The 20730-nt window shown below is 50.9% G+C and overlaps 1 protein-coding gene across 7 annotated transcripts in view; it reads left to right on the forward strand.

The window, feature by feature from the left end:
• GRAMD2A (GRAM domain containing 2A) overlaps positions 1–20730 on the forward strand; it is a 92113-nt gene that overhangs the window by 27973 nt on the left and 43410 nt on the right. For all 7 annotated transcript variants that reach the window (XR_010921339.1, XM_067555997.1, XM_067555996.1 and 4 more), the window contains exons 2-7: positions 5495–5608; positions 6761–6818; positions 14739–14811; positions 15413–15516; positions 17136–17234; positions 19112–19183. Coding sequence is in view for 6 of the 7 variants with exons in the window: in XM_067555997.1 (XP_067412098.1) it covers positions 5495–5608; positions 6761–6818; positions 14739–14811; positions 15413–15516; positions 17136–17234; positions 19112–19183 (520 nt within the window). In the remaining variant the exon portion in view is untranslated. The remainder of the gene's footprint in view (positions 1–5494; positions 5609–6760; positions 6819–14738; positions 14812–15412; positions 15517–17135; positions 17235–19111; positions 19184–20730) is intronic.

The raw sequence follows: 20730 nt of genomic DNA on the forward strand, positions 1-20730 counted from the left end.
GTTTGATAGGAAGCATCCCAAAGTGCTGCCAACTGTATGTGACAAAAGCTGTTTGCATTCATTACACACTTGAACTGTTTGTTTTCTTTAGACATTTTATTCTGTTTCATTCCTTTGTTTGCCAGCAGATCTATGTGATCTCAGCTGACTGCCTTCTATAGAGCCTCTAAAATAACTGCTCAGACCATCGTATAGCTCCTAACGCAGCGTGCCTTCATGCCACCCAGGTGGCCAATGTGTAACTCCAAATGACATGGCAGAAAGAAGCCGTGTGGTCACCTTTTTGTTCTTTGCCAAACAAGTAGCTGTCTCCTCGTGCAGTCAAAGTTTCCAGTCTGTGGCAATGGCTCCTCTGAGGTTCTCTTGTTGTTTTCCTTTACCTTGATAGTAAGGTTTGTGGACACACTGGCTGAAACTGTGCAAGCAACCGCCTTTTCAAATGCAAAGTTTTTAATTGGCTGTTTGGTGGCGGTAATCATTGTAATGTCTACCGCCTCTTGGATGTCAGTGGTGTTAGTTTCAGAATGCAGCTGGGAGGTGCAGGGCCATTGCCTTATTTTACAAATGGAGGAATTGAGGCACAGAGAGAGTAAATGACTTGCCCAAGGACACTTACAAAGTCTGTGGAAGAGCTGAGAATAGAACCCAGATGTGATTCCCAATCCACTGCCATAACCACAAGACTATCTTTCCTTCGTTGCTAGCATACTCTGTACTGGAGATAGGCCCTGGCATCTCTCTTCTGCAGTGACTAACATCCACTTTAAATTACATATGCAAACACGCAAACCCTTTGGGGAGTGTAATTAATATGACTGGGTGCAGAATCATAACTTCGCGTATCATTAACCCACTAGAGAGCTGATTGGTCATTTGCAATTACCCTGATTGTGTGTGGTAATGTGATAACTCTCTGCAAATTGGGTACATAAACCCATGAATGTGTGCACAACCCTCTGAAAACAGAGCCGTAGTATTTTAGTCAGGGGGGGAAATCCAGACAGAATTAAAATTCCAGTCAGCCCTTCTTCAACATGCTCAAATCCCCCTGAGTTTGCCCCAGCCTGTCAGATTTACTAAAATGAACTTTTCTCTGGGAATGTAAGGCATTAAGGAAGCATCAGTCTGCCCAAGTTTCTTGTCGAGTGTAATGTGTATTATATTAAGGAATACTGCACAGAAAACCTTTTCAGAATACCCATTTCTCTACAAGTGACTTGTGCTCCCCCTTACTCATTCAGCGGGATTTCTTAATTCAGATCCTTTCTTTCACTGCAGAGTTAATTTGAGTGTAGATCACTCAGATTGCTTCTCCCCTGAGAGCATGACATGCGTGAGAGAGGCCATGCTGCAAAATCACTCTCTCCTTGCTGTAATGCCTGCATCCACACTGGCTCATGTGTGGTGCTAAAACTTCTAAGAAACTTTGCGTGGTTCTTAGCACTGAAGTCGCAGAATGGCTCAGCTCACAGATTTCCCAGTTATCGTGGAAGAACTTGTTTGTCCTTTCTGGGTAGAGTCCTGCTGATGCATGACTCAAAGCATGTGGGTTTTTACCACTTCTCGATAGAGCTGGCACAAAAAAGAGACGCAGCAACGTGAAGTGAAAATCAGCCTTCTCTTCGTAGCTCAGCATTTCGAAAAAGAATACACCATTCTCTGGGTCGGAACCGAAAAGGGACTTTTCCCTCTGTGTTGTCTGTGCGTGGTAACTGATGGGCCAGGCTGCCCGTCCAATAAATTTGCAGAAAAGCTTAGGAACAGATGTTATTGAACTAACAAACCACTCTTGTGCCCTGGTTGCCTGGTGAGAGAGGGTCTGCTGAGGGGAATGACTGGCTCCATTGTTACATGCGGCCCAGCTGGGTGACCAGGGGGTAGGTGGGGTCTCGGCACTATCTGAGGCACAGCCGGTCTCTCCAGGACATGGCTATCCCTGTTCTGCTCGGAGAGGAGATACTGTTCAGATCCCTTTGTGACAGTACAGGAGATCAGCTAGCGGCATCGTGCAGGCCATTTTAACCTTGGGTAATGGTCTCCCTCTGGCTCTCAATAAATCAGGGTTTGGAAGAGCGAGGTGGTGTCAGCATGGGGAAGGAGAAGGCTACTTGTCTCCTGAAACCAACTCAGCTGGCACCTAAAGGCTAGGTGCCACTTGACAGAATACCCAGGAAGAAGCCAGGCTCTCCGACATAAAATCTTGCAGCGTGTTCAGTGCTGTGTCAGATCAGAGGAGGAAAGGCTGCGAATCCGCCAAAATAATGGCTTCTAGTAAGGGCTGCTGCCCTGCTCAGAAGCCATTGTCCAATGCATCCATCCGCCCTCTTCCCCCCAGCACTCACACGGCAGACTAAGGTTTGGATCAGCCTCCAGTCCCAGACTTTAATCTGCTGCCATATGCTCATAGCTGTAATTAGAGTTGTTCATAGCTTCCCTCTGCATCCTACAGACGCTGTTTCCTTTTGTTCACTGCTTAAATGTTACTGAGTTTCCTAGTTCTCTGCTGCTAAGATCCTGCCGTGCTGAGTATCCCTTTTGGGGGTGATTTCTCTCCTTCCCGATGAAACCACTCCATTAGCTTCCCAAGCAGGAATTACCACTCTAACCACTTCCTGTCCAGCCTCCCCAGCACTCCTCTTTTCAGCTTATCAGACTGTCTGCTGCTAAAATAATCTTCCCCCTCCTGGAATCCTTTCGCTGGCTGTATCTGGACCATGTTCAAACGCCTCGAGCTCCTTTCCGAAGGGCTGCACATTCATGCCCCTGCTGAGGTCTTGCTCCTTGTTTCTGCCTGCTTTGCCCATCCTTCCCACTGTGCTGTTCCCGTTGGCTTCTCTCTCATGCTTCTGCCTTTACAAACTGCCCTCTTGGTGCCTGGCTGCCTGCCTCTCCTTGCAGTCATGGAGTTCAAGGGCAGAAGGGAACCACCCAATCAGATAGTCAGGAGGTCGGACTATCACAAGCCACCAGTACCACCCTGCACCCACATCCCAAGCCCAGTAACCAGAATTAGACCATGGTATTACAGCTCTCTGGAGACAACACAATGGAGTGCTTCTCCGCCACACCCCACCTTCTGCTCCAGCGCTCGCCTCTCTGCCCAGCGCGGGCCTCTGATTCAGACTTAACCTAGATACTGGTCACTCACAAGCTTCGTCCATCCCTTGCTATGAATTGCCTTTTCCTTAGAACCCCTCTCCGTGCACCCGCCTCTCTTTGCCAGCTGACTGTAGATTGTATGCGCAGCGGGGCAGGGCAGTCAGGTGCAGTGGTTAGAGGCGTATGCAGTCAGGCTTGAGGGGTTAAGCCAGTCCGTGGCCATTGTTCAAAGCGAAGGGTCAAGCCGAGGTCAGGACCAGGACCAGAGTTGAGGGTCAAGTCAGCATCAATAGCTAGGAACCGGAGGGCAAGATGTAGAAGCGGGGACAGGAAGCAAGGTGGGGTCTGTCTCAGCAGCAGGTCTGGGACCTGCCTCGTTGCACAAACTTCCAGGTACTCCCTGCAGGCTTAAATAATGGGTCTGGGCCAATCAGAGGTCACGGGCGGGGCTGCCAGCCTCCGTGGGCATCACTTCCTGGGTGACTGGTCTCTCAGGCCATGTGGGGCCTCGAGTGGGGCTCTGCCGAGGCTGTCTGGGGGTGGCATGGAGGCGCCGCCCGCTTGGAAGCCCCACCGACCCGGGTTCAACTCCTGTCCCAGGATTGCGTTTCTGGTTAAACACCAGAGCTCCCTGCCGCCGACAGCCAGCCTGCGTCACAAATGGAGACGGGTGTGTGGAGCCTTCCCAGCTCTCGCGTGCCTCTAGAGAACAGGCCCTGATTTTGCCTTATTGTCTGGCCCGCTGGGGATGTTGCTGGACAAGCGGAGGTTTCAGTGCCCGGCTTTCCCATGGGCCTCCTTTTGTGATCCCTTAGGACGAGGGCGTGGCATGAACCAGACCCAGCTCTGCTGGTTTTTCAGTGGGTGACAATGCCCAGCGTTCCTGTGGCCATGGCGACGGTCCAGTCTGGACCCCGGCTAGCATTTGCTCTGTTTTTTAAAATCGAGTAGATCACAGCCGGAGTTTGTAGTGAAGAGACAAAGTGAAATTGCCTGACACAGCTCCTGGTGAAGAATCCTTCCTTAGCATTGCACCTGAACCATGGCCTCCCCTGCATCACGCTGTCAGTCGTCATCCCAGTCTTGGTGTCTTTAATTCAGCATCTGTTTCCGTGTTGCTTCTGCCGACCGCTGTTGTGCGTTGTCCTGTTTAGCCTTCCTCTAGCTGATTTCCTTGTGGCAGAGAGGAACTCAGACCCCACTTCAGTATCCAACTGCAGCCTGTTCAAAGAGGAAGTGTCACTTCTCTGGCCTCGCAGGTGATAACCTTCTGCGGGCAGCCGTGGGAGTGTGTTTGCTTTCGGTTTGATAACAGCTTCACGCTGCACATTTCTGCCTGATAAGCCTGGTCATAGCAGATAAGAGATGTGCATGAGAGGCTGCTGATTATGGCAGAGGGTAGGTGTTCTTGGAAACAGTGCTCTGTTTTCTGGGAAGGCAGCCGTTTCCGAGGCAAATGAAGGGGCTGCCATCACTAGTGGCTAGGGTGATTTGTAGGCACTCGCAGCTGGATAACAAAACTAATCCCCAAAAGAAACCTTGCATCACAGCAAGTCCTTATTGCACCAGTCCTAAATCAAGATCATCAGTGTCGCTCAGGTCTCTGGTCAAACTGATGTGCTTCACCTCCTCTGCCATTTCCCTAAAATGCTAAAAACAAAATATAGGCCATGGGGAAGGGGTAAATCTCAGTCTTTTCTCTGCTGCAACAGTGAATTGACAGCTTGGATAACAGCTGGACTGACTTGAAAGAGCTGTAAAAGTGGCCCCCGCTATCTGTGAAACAGGCTAGATCCTCAGATGGCGTGAATCAGCAATGCTCCACTGAGATCTGTGGGACTATGCTTATTGACACCAGCTGGGGAGCTGGCCCATAGCCCTTCCCTCAGATGTCATTTCTCTCCAATAACAGCCAAATAGTACGTCTCCACCGAGTTCCACTCCAAAGCAAGGTTCCTGGCGCGGTCTCTGTCGCCCTGAGCGCTTGGTTCATGTTTATACTTATAAAGACCACCTCTGCAAGTTCCAACACTCTCCTAGCAGGCAGCTCACTTCATCCACATCTCTTCCCCCTTCCTGCTATTAGTTTTAGCAAACCAGTAGGGAAAGAGATTTCACAGGCCTGCTGCAAACTTATAGAAAGTCCATGGCTTGGCTCCGGCAGCAGCTTTTAATTCTTCTGTATCTAATTCCATTAGCAGCTGCACGCAGCAGAGCAAAATACTCCTGCTGCCAATGGAAGTGGTTTGAAAATGCTGATCCCTGTGCCAATGGGATTTGAAGGCGGTGGAATTAGAGGCCTGTCTGCCACAGCTCACCTGGCTGTCCCCCCCTCTCCCCCTCAGCCCTTTCGCTGGTGAACTAACAAGCTTCCTGTTTTATGATGTCTCTGCAGCGCGAAACCGGTGCACGAGAGAGCAGCTTCCTTGAAGAGCCTGGAGCTCATGCACAGCCAGGAGAAACTGGAGGCGTCTCATAAGGAAAAGAGCTTGGATGCCCTGGATGGCAGGTGAGCTCTGAAATGGTTTGGGTTTGCAGGGTCTGATGGCAGATTAAAACCTGGAACCATTTTGGGTGTGATAAGCTAATTAGTCCTCGGACATGCCCAGTGTTTTAAGTACTGGTGAGGAACAGCTTCCCCTGAGATGCGCTGCCCACTCACCCTATTCTGACCTCTTCCTGCTCCCAGAGACTCAGCCACTCTGTGCCGCGGGCCTGCGTGATAGAGCAGCAGCGTGATCCAAACAACGTTCCTGGCCTATGTCTTTTGGGCTGTCTGGGCAGAGTGTGTCAACTGCTGCAGTGACAGAGCTTTGAATGGGGCTTTCTAAATATGCTCTTTGCATGGCTCCAGTGCGATGTGAAGGACTGAGAAATCCTATTAAACTAGGCTGGACTTGGCGTTTCCTGCCAGACATTTGCATTTCTTCTTGTGTGCCACTTTCCATCAACCATCGCATCTGGCCCTGGAGTGGGACATGAGACCCAGCAGGTAGGAAGCTCCTGCCAGCATTTCACAAGAGAATCCCACATTAGCAGTTAAGGGTTGGATGCTAAACATACAAAGTACTTCCCTTGAGCTGCTGCTGGGTCCCTCGTTGTTATCGAGGGTAAGTTTCCCAGGCCACTCGTAGTTTGCAGTGGGGTGAATATAAATATTTCCGTCCCATCCCACGAAGGGTCCTGTCGGGCAGTGGCCATTTGTTTCACGCTTGCTTCCTGGCACGACACCTTAAATTGTCCACTGCTAAACCAGGAGAGGAAGATTCCTACCTGACTCCAGCTAGTGTTCAGCTTATGTCCTGAGGTGCAAGAATTTACACCCATTACATCTGTTACTCTTGCTAGTGTCCCTGCGGGTGATACGCCTATAAATGGCCAATTTTATTTTGAGACTTAATCCCCTGGTCTACTTATTTCTCTCCTGCAGTCGCTAGTTTCACAGGGTAATTAATTATACTTTGTGTGTAAGTGATCGAGGGTAAGAAACTCGTCTTGCACAGGTATTTCTTCACTTTTAATTTCAAGGGTCCTCTTGTTAACCACCCCCAGTCTGTTTTCTCGACATCCTGTCGTGTACCTCTATTGTATCTACTCTGTCGGGAGGGGTGGGGGAGTCCAGTGGGTGGCTTTTCACTTGACTAGGATCTGTCTCTTGCAGTTTGCATGTGAACGAAGCTCTCAAGGATGAAGAAATAAAGAAATATCACAGAGAAGTGGTGAGTCGGGGGGAGAAAGTTGGCCTGTGGTGCATTTGAGCTGGTGTTGCAGCCTCCCAGATGATGGCTGCTGTGTGCTGGGCGGCCATGTGAAGATAAGTGTTTGCTATCTTGTTGCCAGTCTCTGGGTCAGTGTGGGGCAAAGGCACCTGTAAGTGTCTGACCAAGAGCCTCTATGCTGCATTAAGCTGGGTGTTGATCACTGGACAGGAACTCCGGCTCTGGGCATGCTGATTGCTCTGCTAGCACCCTACGGAGAGCAGGGTCTGTGTCCAGTCCTGCTACGCGGTGCTGATGCTGCCTTTATAGGTTCTCCTGCCCCTCTGAGGCCCAGCCCTGCCACCTGCTGCAGCTCCTGGATTCCACAGCCTCAGCCCCCACTGGGACTCTGCTCCCCCCACAACTTCTTGTGCTGCACCTGCTGCATCTTTTCCCTTTGCAGGAGCAGGTGTATGTGCTTTCTTCCCCACCCCCCGCTTGTCTTTGTCACCTTCACAAATCCAGGAGGCCGGGTATTTCCACTGCCAGTTCTTCTTCCTGCTGCTCCCAATTTCTGCACATGGGGAGAGAAGAGACTGAAACCTTTGAGTTTCCAGAGTAAGGACACGAGGCCTAGAAAGTCCTACCAGTGGCTGCTCCCTAGTGCATGTGGCCTGGAAACGAGGCTGGGATCTACTCTGTGTGCAGTGATGGCTTGGCGTGGCAAAGGGCCCTCTCTGTGCCTGAGAGAGCACTGGTGCACCACAGACCACTCCCGTGAGACCACAGCCATCTCTGTGCTTGGAGCTGGTGGACCTGCCCCTTTCTCTGCCTCCTTGGTGATTAACATGGCCTTTCTCCAAGAGTGCGTCATCCTGGGGCTGCCTCCAGTCAGTCGGACACCCAGCTCAGGTTCATTGCAGCACAGGCTGTTTATTGGCAGTGTTACCGAGTGTGAGAGCCGGAAAGTAAAAGACCCATTTCCGCCTCAGTGAGAATATACTATAGAAATGTGGAGTGATGGTATATTTAGTTTGTGATAGAAGTTTACCCTCTAAAGAAGTGGTGCGTGTGTGTGCGTGCGTGTGTGCGCGCGTGTGCGTGAGTGTGCACACAGAGCCATTTGAGTAAATTGTTATTTGTGTAGGATGGGGAAACGAATCCCTGCCAGTGCCCTTGATACTCTGCTGTAGGTTTAATGACTCTAAACCTCTGCAGTAGCACTTCATCACTATGCAAACAAATGTGGGCCCTTTACATGCACCTTGGCTCAAGGGCAGGGAATCCTCTCTCTGAAGTATCGGTCCAGAATGAGTTATTCAGATCCGCAGCCTTGGGACAGCACTTAGAACTCCTATTGAGCAAGGTGAATGTTTGAAAGAAACCATGACGCTTTGCTATCATTGAGGCATTGTGCGTATTGCTTCAGAGACCACTTGTGGTTAGCCTTTGTCCTCTCCTCACCGTCATTTTAAGCATTTTAGCCACTCTAAGAGGGTTCTATACAAGAAGAGGAAGCAGTACGCTCATATGTAGGGAAAATTCCAGTGGGAGCAGGAAGTTTGTATGGTCTAAACACTGATCACAACAGCCACAGCTCCTCTTTATGTCTTTTGATCTTCTTCCAGGCCCTGTCTGTGGTATGTGGTGGGGGTATGTCTACATTACGATTAAAAAACTCGCTGCACCGGCTCTCCGAGCTTGCATCAATTGATTTGGGTTGTGGGGCTAAAAATGGCAGGGTAAACGTGTCGGCTCAGGCTGGAGCCTGGGCTCTGAGACCTTCTCCCCTTGTGGGGTTTTAGAGCCGAGATGCCAGCCCAAAAGAAAATGTCTACATTGCAATTTTTAGCTCTGCAGCCCAAGTCAGCTGTCGTGGCCAGCCCTGCCACACGCCTTTTATTGCAGAGTAGATGTGCTCTGGGTGTTAACTCCTCTCTCCCTGTTGCTCATTTTAAGCCATGCATATTATCAGTTGATTAAATAAAGTGGTGATAAAATTGCACTGAATCTGAGGTCATGGTATTTGGCTCAAAGGGCAATGAGATCTGGCATGCAGAAGAGAGTGCGTCTCAGACTGCTGCTTGGTAGCTTATATCCTGCCTCTGTTGTTAATCTAGTCTGTTCCATTAGCAAACGTACGTGATGGGGTGCCACTGGCATGGGGTGCATGTAAACTTGGAGCCATGTCTTCAGAAGCAGAGTGGTGGGATCAAGCTAACCTAGGTTCCTGCTCTCACCCGCCCCATAGCATTATGGGGTCAAACACATGGGCCTCTGGGCTCCCCACCTGTCCCTGGTAACGTGATGACCTCATCACTGAATTGATCCTTCTCCGTACTAAAGGGAATAGTTACAAAAAGCTGCTTATTGGTCTGAACCAACAGTAGATAGTGAATGTACCCAATGGACGCCAAGATGTTGCATGAGACAGGAGAAATACTAGCTGATACAGTGCTGTGATACAAATAGCTGAATGAGCCAACGGCGGAGGGCAGGTGGTTTGCATGTGGCGTTGAGAGAGAGCAGACAGTGGTGGTAAGTCACTGCAGGTAAAGAGAGCAAGTGACAGTAAACTCTGCAGTTCACCTTTCCTGTGGATCGCCGAGGAGAAGTAAAGGGCTAAGAAAGGAGGTGGAGGGAACATCATAACCCAGACTAAGCTGTCCGCAGGTAATGGTATGTCGTTGTGCCAGCGTTGAGTCATTCTGGGCCAGTATAACGTGGTAGGAGATTCATGAAGCCGAGGTTCTGTGGCATGCGAGCTTTCTCCAGGACCTCCGAAGGTAAAGGACCCCTTATATAAGCAGAGCTTTTGAACAGGACTTGTAGCTAGAGATGGGTCTGGTCCCACCCAGCGATGCATTGTGACCTCTCTCTAGTCCAAATCAGAGGTCCCCTAATTCATCGTTTGTCTCAGTGCAGTCGAAGGAAGCTCATGACACATGCAACAGCTGGAGATTGTTACCCGGCTATTTACGGCAGGTCAGAATCTTCTTGGCTTGAGATGTCGCCAGATCATATGGCAGAAGGAACCTTGTGATATCCAGCATTTAAAGGCAGCCGGAGGCTGAGCCAGGAACTATGCTGGCAAACCCACTAGGAACTATATATGCTCTCTCTAATAGCAGGCTTGAGCATTGTGGAGAATAGTTCAACTTAATTAGTGGGACTGTTGAAACGCCGACAGGGCTGATGTAACTGTGCCCTAAAGTAGCATGTTAATACTGTAGCATGTTAACTCCTTGATGGCACTTTTCTCTGGCAGCCTGGCCCGATGGCAGCATTCCTCTGGCTGTGGGCTGCCTTTTGTCTGCTGCAGCGATGCCAGCTTTCTTCTGGGAAAGGCAAATGAGTGTTGGGCACTATGTGTCTTTTCATGGACGTGCCTCGTAACCGCTGGTGCTGAATTCGGGCTCAGTCACAGCTGACTCCTTAGTGCTGCTAAATCATACATGCCAAGTGAGGTCCATATTGCTCAGCAAATCTGTTTTTAAACGCCAACTTTGGTTGAGTGACTCCGAATGCGTTTGGTGATAAACTGCCCACCCCTGCCTTGTGCTAACAGAGCAGGGACCATGTCACGCACAGTCCTGGGATCGCACCATTTTCTCTTCCCTTTTCATTGAAACTGATGGGAAAAAGGTCCTAAAATGACACTCGAGTATATTGGTCAGGCTCCATAGCCACTGGTGCTGATTATTTTGCAGTCTGCTCCATACGTTCCCTGGCCAAAAGCTTTACTAAACTGCGGTTCTGGCTGAGGCGAGGCTATGTTGCCATTTTAACACACAGTGACTCAAAGTTGCTATCTACTTTCTAGTCTACATCAGGTACAGTGCGGTCTCTGATCTGTCGGAGATGGTGCAGGCTGAATGCTGACAGTGCTGTGGGAGGGAAAGGTGACGTCTGACATGCGTCAGCCTCCTTCCTATGGGTTGTATGAGTGATTGACCTCGGGGGCCACAGGGCCATGTGTGGGAAGGCGCTTTCTGCGGAGAGTTGAGAGCGCGTGTGTGGTGTCCAAGCTGGGTGCTCAGTGGCGTCTCAGCTTGGCCATGAGTTACTGTTGTGGGTTTTCTTGTCTGCTTTTGTCAAGGCAGATGAATGCAGGACAGGACAGGCAGAGGGAAGGGCTACCATGATGAAAGGGATGGCACAGGGAAGGAAAACAAGGAGAGAAGAGGAAGAAGCTTAGAGGAGAGGCCCCTCCTTCCACGAGATGAGAGGCTAAATTCATCTGCGGCACGAGCAGGCCCAAGTTTGTTGAAGTCAATGGCTTTGCACCAGCTGACTCCAAGGGCTGGATTTGGTACATGATCCTGACCTCTGGTGCGGAGCTTGCCTGAACAACTCTCCCTGGTGCGGCCTCCCTTTAATCCCTTTCTGGAAAGACAATTATGTATACTTCCTCCTTCCGAAATAAAGCTGGTCTTGTTAAAAATTAACCCTCCTTTGGACTTCCTTGAGGGAACAAATAACTTAGTCCTAGTTCTGAATGGGCTTTCCCGCTCAAATAGCACTGTGTGGTTGGCTCTGCGGGACCATGGGACCTGTGTTTGCTCACCCCTTGCTAAGCACACAGGTTTTCTTGCTGCTCCCGCTTTCCAGTAATGCTGGGACAGTCCCAGCAGCTACCACAGCAGCGGCTGAGAATGAGGGAATGGAATTCAGCCGGTGGTGGAGGGAACTCTGGCTCTGTTCCCATGTGCATCTGCTCGCGTTCTTGGTTTTTACTGAAAAATTCTAGGGTTCTAACAAAAGCTACTATTCAGTTTTTCCTGGTTCTTCTGACTTAAATTTTTGGAGCACTCAAGTGTATGAAAATACTGATTCTATTAAGAAAAGTCAGTGCTTTACAGAAGGTAGTGGTGATTTATGTGAGTAATAAACTAGACTGAGCGTAAATGCAAGGTTGTCTGGTAGAGTAAGGCACTGTAATGAAACATACACACACGCCTACATGTACATCTGTGCTCGAGTCCTCACGGAAGGAAGTGCCAGAACTGCCCGGGCATGGCTCCCCACTCTGAAAGGAGCGCTGGTGCTCATTCACCTGGGCAGGACAGGCAACCAAGCTCCTTCTAGAACCGGCCCAGAAGCGGAAGAGATGGAGGAGGAAGCACAAAGAGCCGGTGCCCTCACTCCTTCTTCCACCTCTCCCGCTTCCGGGCCCATTTCTCTCTTGTGGTCCTTTTTTGTCCTCCTGCCTCCTCCCCCAATATTAACCCTGATATTTGCCTAGCAAACCATGGAGTTAATTTTTGGCACCCATTTTCACTTTTTTTCTTATAACTTTTACAATAAGCACCGGTACATTCCCTGGAAATTTTAAACAAAATACAGCCAGCAGGAGAAAGGCCTGGATTTCATTATGTGAGCCTAGACCCCTGAGCAATGTGATCCTGGGCTGGCTGGGTGGAGACCGACACATTTATAAAAATAAGTTGACCAGCGTTCAGATTATGCAGAGGTGTCTAGGAGGGTTACAGGCTGCAGGCAGGCAGGCTGTTGGAGCCTCCCGCATGTTTAGGTGGAAGTATACAGAAAAATAATAAGCTGGTGGTAATAAGCAAGGTTATTTGGTATGGCAGCTCTCTGGGACAAGGGCCAGGGTTTTTGACTTTCTCTGATGGACCTACCACACCTTTTGGGTGTGTTTTTAAAAAATAAAGTATCTATCCTTAATTGCAAATAGTTCTAGGCTGGGGATGTATAGCAGGGACTTGCCTAGTCTGATCTAGGGCCCAGCTGCTGCCTCGGTTTACCTTCCAATCTCACATCAAACCAGCCATCACATCTGGAGTTTTCAAAATACTGCTCCTCTTCTGGGTGTGGGTAATTACCAAGGAATAACAGGCAGAGCCCCCTTTCCCAGGCCCAGCAAGCCCAGTGTATGATGAGGTTCAGCACCCACGTATACCTCCCTCTAGGCTCCAAAGTCTTTCCAGGTTCTCTGCCCACCCAGCTGGGGCTTCTCACCCAGCGGGCTCCTGCTCCTTGCAGGTGTCTCTCCCAGGCCGCCTGACTGGGAGCTCTGGAGAGCGGTTGCTGGCCCTCCTCCCAGCAGCCTCTCTCGGGCTGCCCATGTGTACCCCAGCAGGCTTGGTGTCTAGTCAGATGTTGCCATTGCTGTCCCCTGGTGTCGTTTCCTTCCCTGGGGAGGGGAGTGAAACTTGGCACAGGGAATGCTGAGCCCAGCCTAGCTCCCCCGTGTCTGGTGCCTGGGGCTAACGTTGCTGTGACCTTACGCCACACCCAGGGTGTGTAGGGCTCCTGGTGAGAGCTCCTTGTGGTGTTTCCCAGGTAGGGTGGCTCTGCTTGAGGCTCCGCTGTCTGTCTCTGTCCTAGGGCGTCTGGCCAACTGTGCTGCAGGCTGCAGCTTCGATTGGGGCGTTCCCCGGCTGAGTGCACGCCACCGGGGCTGCCCGGGGGAAGGCAGGGTTCCCCCTACTCTGCCACAAGCGGTGGTTAGTCCCAGTGTAGGTTGAAACAGCAGGGGGAGCTGTTGCTGTACCAGCCAAGGAGTCAGATGGCCATTGAGGAGGGTGGGGGGAGGCGCTGCTTACCACCACCCCCCTCCCCCCCCCAATCGTCTTAACCCCTACTTTAACCCTGCTTAGACCCTTGCTGAAGACAGTTTCTGGATGCAAACAGTCCATCTGGTTCTCATGGCGTATCACGTCTGATGTTCAGGGGTAAATTATTCTCCAGCATGTTGTGGGGGCTCCTACGACACCTGGATTTCTTCCCTCACTGAAGCCAGGCAGTGTGGCTGTTGGCTGGGGCCCCAGGCGGGTGTGTTCTCCTAGCAGTGGGTGAGGGCAGGTGTTTCTGCTGATTCTTGGTTCTCTGGGCTGCCTTCGAGCCCATGGACCATGAGGTGGTGCGGAGCCAACTATAGCGCCTGGCCTGAGTGGCTTGGTTTATTTCTTCTTACTAAATCGCAGAGGGTGGCATTGCTCAAAAGGCTTGTCTGCCTGGAGGGGGCTCCCCTGGGTTGCCAGGTGGTTCCCTAGTTACCGTGTATTGTGGGGGTGCCACGGGACCACAGGCCTCGCCCAGGGCCCCGTTGTGGAAGACTTGGTTGGCACATGGCTCAGTCTCTGCCCAGACTACACTGGCTTTAAAACTAGCTCCAGTTTAAAATTGGGAGTCGCATCAATGCAGAGCCTGGTGCTAACGGACCCAAGCTGTGGGAGCCAGAAAAATGGCCAGCTCCTTTCCAGCTTTGCAGCTGCTGTTCAATTCTGCTTCCGTGGTCATACTGTGCTTCGAAAGGCACCCAAAAAACCGCTTGGTGTGTGTCCTGAAGGAGAGCATGGGAGCTGCAGAGCAGAACCCCACTGCACTAGACACTGTGCAAACACAGAACAACGTAGCTATGCCGACATACGTCTGCAGTGTAGACCAAGCCTGCAACCGTCCGCTCTTTGCGGCAGGACCCGTCTTCTTGTTCTGTGTTTGCACAGCGCCTAGCGCAATGGGGCTCTGTTCCATGGCTCCTAGGCACTATGAAAATACAAATAATAGATACTATCAAGTAGTAATAGAAGAAAAGAAAGTGTTGGGCCAAACATTTCCTTCCAGGTGGGCTTAGTGCCAAAATTGTTTCAACACCCAAATGTTCAGACTGTCATCTCCTAGCTGAACTAAATATTATGGGGAACACGCTTGTGTAGGTGTGTGCCACTGCTCTCTACTGGCTGCAATTGGAACCGCCCTACTGTGTCATAGCCCCGCACCTCCAACAGCAATTCTCCTTTAGCTCTGGTGGCAGGGCCCCATGCTTCTGGAGCAGGAGAATCTGGGGTGGGTCCTATTGAAAGGGAGAAGGGGAAGCCGAGGCTCTGTTGCAGGATGTTTCTTGATGTCTCTGTATCAGCCAGGTCACCAGATAGCAGCTACTCTGACCACCCGACTGTCTTTTTAAATTTCTAGACACCAAACAAATACAACTCTCAGTACCACAAGCTGTTTAAGGACATCCCCACGGAGGAGAGTGTATTGAAAGGTGAGTGTCGGAGACAGTCTCAAGAGAGTAAAGAGAGACCCAGACCTCTGTTGGTGCAGAACTTCCTGTGCTGCACTGGTGTCAGACCAGCTGCCCACACCTTTCCACGGACGACCAGACTGTAACTGAGACCAGAGGTGGAGGAGGGCAACAAATGGCAAAACCCCCACGGGGGCCCCATACAGTACCGGGGATCAATGCATAAGCTCTCCATCCTGGGGTCCACAGCCTTCAAGTCCAGGATGTTGGAATGTCTAGAGGTTGAGAATGTCGTGGCCTAGGCTCTGTTGGGAGTTTGTCCGCCTTGTGCCACGCACGACACTTGGCAGGGCCTGCTTGAGAGGCATAGTGCTTGCAAGATGGGATTGGTCCCTTGCTTTTATGAACATCAGATGCCCTCAAAACAGGGGAAAGGAGGAGAAAATCCCTAGGTGCCCAGGGCACCGTAACTAGCGACAGCTCGGGGCAGGTGACTGGCAACGTGCTGGAGTCCCCAGGCACGGTGGCATGAACTCAGGGCTCTGTGGGTTTCGCTGTGGGGCTGGGTCCGAGGTCTGTGGGTTCCCCTCACCTGCATGCTACTTCTGTGTGTGTGTTGCAGTCTGCTCCTGTGCGCTCCAGAGAGACATCCTCATCCAGGGGCGGCTCTACATCTCCCCCAACTGGCTCTGCTTCTATGCCAACCTCTTCGGGAAGGACATCAAGGTAACACCGCGCTGATGCTCTCCACCTCACCTCGCCTTTGGCAGAGGCCTGACATCTGATCACAAAGCACAAACAGCAGCGCCAGCGATCCCTGTCTTGCACGGACCTTTGTCGCCTGTCCCAGGTGGGCCTACTGGCCCGTTCCCTCCTCCTATCACATACACAAGCTGCGCTGACACGTAGAGACTTTATTGCTCTTAGACATGAGCCCCTGCACCATTCCTTCCCCATGGCCCAGTTTCTGCCTTAGCAGGATGAGATGTGACCTTCTGTAGTGACTCCTAGCTCCGAGTGAAGGGTTACTCTGCCAGACGCTCTCTTCAATGATGCACTTCCCCTCCAGCTCTAAGCCATTAAATAATGCAGTAGGGCCAAACTCAGCCCAGCGTAAGTGGGGTGGGGGCTTTACACCCGTTACTGGGGGAGCGATCTATTTATCTAGTCGCCTCCGAATCTTTTTAATGGAAATATTGGGTTTTTTTAAAATTTATTTTGCTTTTTTAATTCTGCATTGCACATATTTTTAGAGACTAAAAATGTCTGCCCCAAGATCAAAGGGTTCTAGAGGATTCTGAAGCAGATTTGAATCTTTCTTTCAACTCTTTCTGCTTGATTTATAATTTGACGTTTTCCCATTAATGCTGTAGCTGACGGGGTAACTTCTTTCTGTTTTTTTAGCACTGACTTCCTTTAAAAACTCTGCTGAGCAGCTGAATTATTTATGCCAGCGGATATTCCTATTTAAACAAATCTCTGATAGAAGTAATGTGAGTCAGCTCCCAAAGCTGAGCATGTTTCAGTGAAGTGATTCTGCTACAAAACAACATCCTGGTTTATTTTTAACTGTGCCCTTGAATGCCGGGACTCTTATCTAGGTCCCTAGACGGAGCTCTCCTATGTTGGTATTGGACAATGGCCTCTTTTTGTGTTAATTGTCTTGGAAACATATAAACTTAAAACCTTTTCAAACTGCGGCTAATACATGGAGTGCGGCAATCCTTAATGCTGCTCAGTAAATGTAAAGATGTCCCCAGCCAGTAATCGCTACTCAGGTGACTGTCATGTACAGGATGCAGTTAGACATTCACTTCATAGACACTGGATCAGGGTTTTTTAACAGAGTTCTCTGTGTGTAATTTCTTTAGAAAAACCATCATTAAGGTTGCCCACCCCCACATGCTGTTTTTTCCCCACAGCATCCATCTCATTTGGTGCGCTAAAGGGACAGAGCTCGGTTAACAAGCAGCTGTTCAGTGTTCTGTTTAATCCTCATTGGTCACTGGGGATGTCTATACTGTGCGGGAAGGAAACCCATGGCACCAAGTCTCAGAGCCCAGCTCAGCTGGCTCAGGCTTGTGGGGCTCGGGCTATGGGGCTATAAAATTGCAGTGTAGATGTTAGGGCTCTGGCTGGAACAAAAGCTCCGAGACCCTCCCCTCTTGCAGGTCTTTTATTGCAGCGTAAACTTACCCTGCATGGCTCCATGCCTTATTGACTGCATGGCATCCAATCCCTGCCTTGAACACAGAACTGCCAGCTTGCTGGTGGGATTTGCTGCGGTGTCCGCTCGTCCCCTCTAATTCCTGCGTGCTTTATCTGGTTTTTGTTTTACATTTCAGGTCGTTATCCCTGTGGTCTCCGTTCAGTTGATAAAAAAGCACAAAACGGCCCGGCTGCTGCCCAATGGGCTGGCTATCACCACCAATGCCAGCAGAAAGGTAAAGGACTTGGTACCATATTTCCTCTTCACTGCTGTGCTGTGGTCTCATGGGTGAGCTGAATGAGACAAAACGCCCTTAGGCTGCTCCCCTGCATCTCACAACTACCATTGTGATGTGATGGAGCAGGCCTGGCACCACCCCACTCAGCCGCTGGGTAGCTTCTCTGTGCCCCTTTGCTGAGACGATGCCGCAACTCCTCTAGTATTCTCACCCGAAATGTACGGAGCATCTCTCATTCCAGAGTGTCCCCGAATGCTCAGCAGACATGAGCCCGATCTTGTACTTCATACTTAAGGGAAAACTCCCATTAAAGGCAATGGGAGTTCGTGTGAGTAAGGTATGAAGGATGGGCCTTAATTGGCGCAGCTCTTTCTGGGGTGGGGCCAGGCAGTTGTTTAACTGCTTGCAGTAACACGGCCCAATAATTTAGGACAGGAAATGAAGAGGAGACTCCCATCCCCCACTGGAACCACAAAGGACATGTGAGGAGGCAGCGTGTCGTCTGCATGCTGGAACTGGGCAAGGCCCTGGGGCAAACACTACAGCTGTGCAAATCTCTGCTTTTCAGTTCACTCCCCAGCCGTGAACTTTGTTTTGTGGTTGAAACAACACAAAAGTGAAACCCAGCTGAACCTGGCTACCTTCCACTTGGCTTCCAGCCAGCCCCGTTACCCCTGTGCCCAAGAGAGAGGGGGAGTGGCAAGCAGACCTTGGCCCACGCAGGCAACTCTATCACTGAGCCTAGGGGTGGAGTGTGGGGTTCAAACTGAACCCCACTGAACATTGCCCCGTGTCCTGCATTATGGAAGATTTGTTCAGTTCGAGCTAATGCCCCTTCTGCAAAGGGTCCCATGGAATATTAAGGATTGATGAGGCCCTTGGCATGATGGTATGGTGCCCTCGTCACCCCCTGGCCCCACGCTGGGATTTTCACACATTGATGAATTGGAGGGGTTTGCCCCGCAGTTTGAAAACCTGAGTCCGAGTCGCACAGCAGAAAGGAAACTTACACCAATGTGGCTGCAGCTTTCACCAAAAGGCGGTTAAACATTGATTGCTAAGACTTACTAAAGAAAACACATTGTCCACCATTATATGATTTTTCTCGCATATCCCAGTTTGAAAACCATTGCCATAGGGGATGGGCGGCTGAGACTTAAAAATCTGGTTCAAAATGTTAGTGGTGCTTCAAAAAATGAAATCCCCACTTAATCAGCAAACAAGCAGGTGTTTCTGCAAGAGCTGGGGAGTGCAGATTAAGGCACGTCTAGAACAGAATAGACACTTTGAAGTGGTGCTAACTTCATCTTTAGCAAAACTGAGAAGCTTGAAGGAACTTCTAGAGACAGCCAGCCTTCTGTACGCCCTTCGTCCTGACACTCGGGGCTTGTCTACCCTAGAAGTGCTACTGAGCCAATGCAGCTGTACCACTGCAGCATGTCTGGTGAAGCCTATGCCGACGGAAGAGAGCTCTCCTGCCAGCATAACAAATCCACCTCCGCGAGAGGCGGTAGCTATGTTGGCTGGAGAAGCTCTCCTACTGACATAGCCCTGTCCACACCAGCGTTGAGGTCGGTTTAATTTATACCACTCAGGGAGGTGGTCTCCCCTCCCCCCCCCCAGCACGGCTGGCTGCGACATGAGCTCTTTGTAACATGCCCCCGGGTATCTCAATAGAGTGCTTAGCCTAGTTGTGAGCATTTAAATGCTCTCACTGTTAAATAGGAGCCAGAACTCCACTGTGCTCTTGGGTCCAACTCTGAGCATCCTGGCAAAGAGAGGATCAAAACCCAAAGCGGATCCTTGGCACAGAGACGCATGTAATGGGCTGAAAGGGGACAGCCTCTCACTGCTGCTTCTCTGTTTATTTTCAGTACATCTTTGTGTCCTTGATCTCTCGAGACAGCGTGTATGACGTGCTGAGGAGAGTCTGCACGCACTTGCAGGTACCCATCTACTTCTTCACAAATCCGGTAGCTCCAGCCCAAGGGAGGGAGCCCAAGGCCAAGGTGCGTGCCCTGAAAGTGCCAATGCCTGGACGGTGGCAGTGCTGTAGCTGTTGCTCATGTGCCTTTTGTGCCATGTCCCCTCTCCTGGAGGGTGGAAGGCCCTACGTCTTCCCTGGGTGCCCCCTGGAGGCTGCTGCAGAGGACTCTGGAGAGTTTGCCTGACAGTTCAGACATTACGGCCTCATGTCTCCAAGTCCTGTGGCTTTGTCTGTTTGCTGGTCTGTGATTCCCCTGCCCCTGCAGTCCGTATGCAGGCAGGATGGCTTGGACATCCCACCACTGGGGGTGGAAGAGTGGTTCGAATGGGCATGGGAGCAAGAGCGTCTTCCCTCTGTGACTTGGTGCTTCCAGCTTCAGATGCATGTTCGTGATCCAAGAGGAGCACGCAGTCTGTCACTGCCGGTGGGGAGGGTCGTTTATTCTGAACAGAACAAGAGGGCTTAGATTCCTTTTAAGTGCTGGGGGCCTGTCTCAAATGCTGGACCGTGGGAGCAGAGGGGATGCCATAGTCTCATTTTTCCCATCGGGGGAGCATTGTATGATGTCATTGGCTGCCGGGAGGCTCCCCAGGGACCGGCCCAAAAGGTGTGACCTGGTGGAGGCTGGTACACAGCCTGCTGCTGGCAAAGGGATGGACCAACAGCGCTACGCATTCGGAAATCAAGCAGGACCGGAATAAATCCAGGAGATTATCTCCACCTGGGAAGCTGCACCAGGCAGGTACTGCCCTCTGAACAGAGGAGGGGGAGCTGGCAGGACCCCGCTTCTGTGACCATGCCTTGGAGCAAGTGTTCATAGTGGATTCGGTCATGCCTGGGTCACCAGGCAGCTCCCAGAACTTCCCCAACATTACCCAGCTCTCGCTCAGCTCGGAATAGGCCTAGATCCGGGTGAAAGAGGCTGTTCCGATTAGCTGGGGAGGCTTGCTTCCTCCAGGTGGGGTCTTCCGTTATAGCAGCCACCCATTCCCAGCTATCTTAATTTTGATATTTCCCATGCTGAGAACGCTAATGCCCAGTGCCATTCATAATAAATGAGTCCAGGCCATTGGGGATACACCTGCTGTTAGAATCTCGTTCATGAAAACGGCTGAGCTGTTCTTACCCTTAATGCAAGACAAACCCCCCTTTCCCATGCAGGTACCGGCTTAATAGATGGCAGATGCTTAGCCCTCTGCCTGAGTGCTGCAGAGCGCCGCGAACGTTTCATTCTCAGCAGGCACCGAAGCGACCCTGTCGGACAGGAGGGTGGTGTCAGAGCACAGGGCTGGGAGCCAGAAATGCTTGATGTCATAGCAGTGGGCAGCATGTTCCAACAGGGCTTTCCCATCTGTCACCCTTACCTAAATGAATAGGGGAAACGTGAATTAACTCAGCCTCAGCACTTGTGTGAGGGTGGTCGGCTCTGTCCGCGGGAGGAGGAAGCTGAGGTGTGGAGAGGTTAAGGGACTTGCCCAACGATCATCCGGGAATCTGGCAGTTGGG

This window comes from Emydura macquarii, unplaced genomic scaffold (genome assembly GCF_026122565.2).
Source record: "Emydura macquarii macquarii isolate MOO-44397 ecotype Brisbane River unplaced genomic scaffold, CSIRO-AGI_Emac_v2 contig_1644, whole genome shotgun sequence".
Taxonomy (NCBI): domain Eukaryota; kingdom Metazoa; phylum Chordata; order Testudines; family Chelidae; genus Emydura; species Emydura macquarii.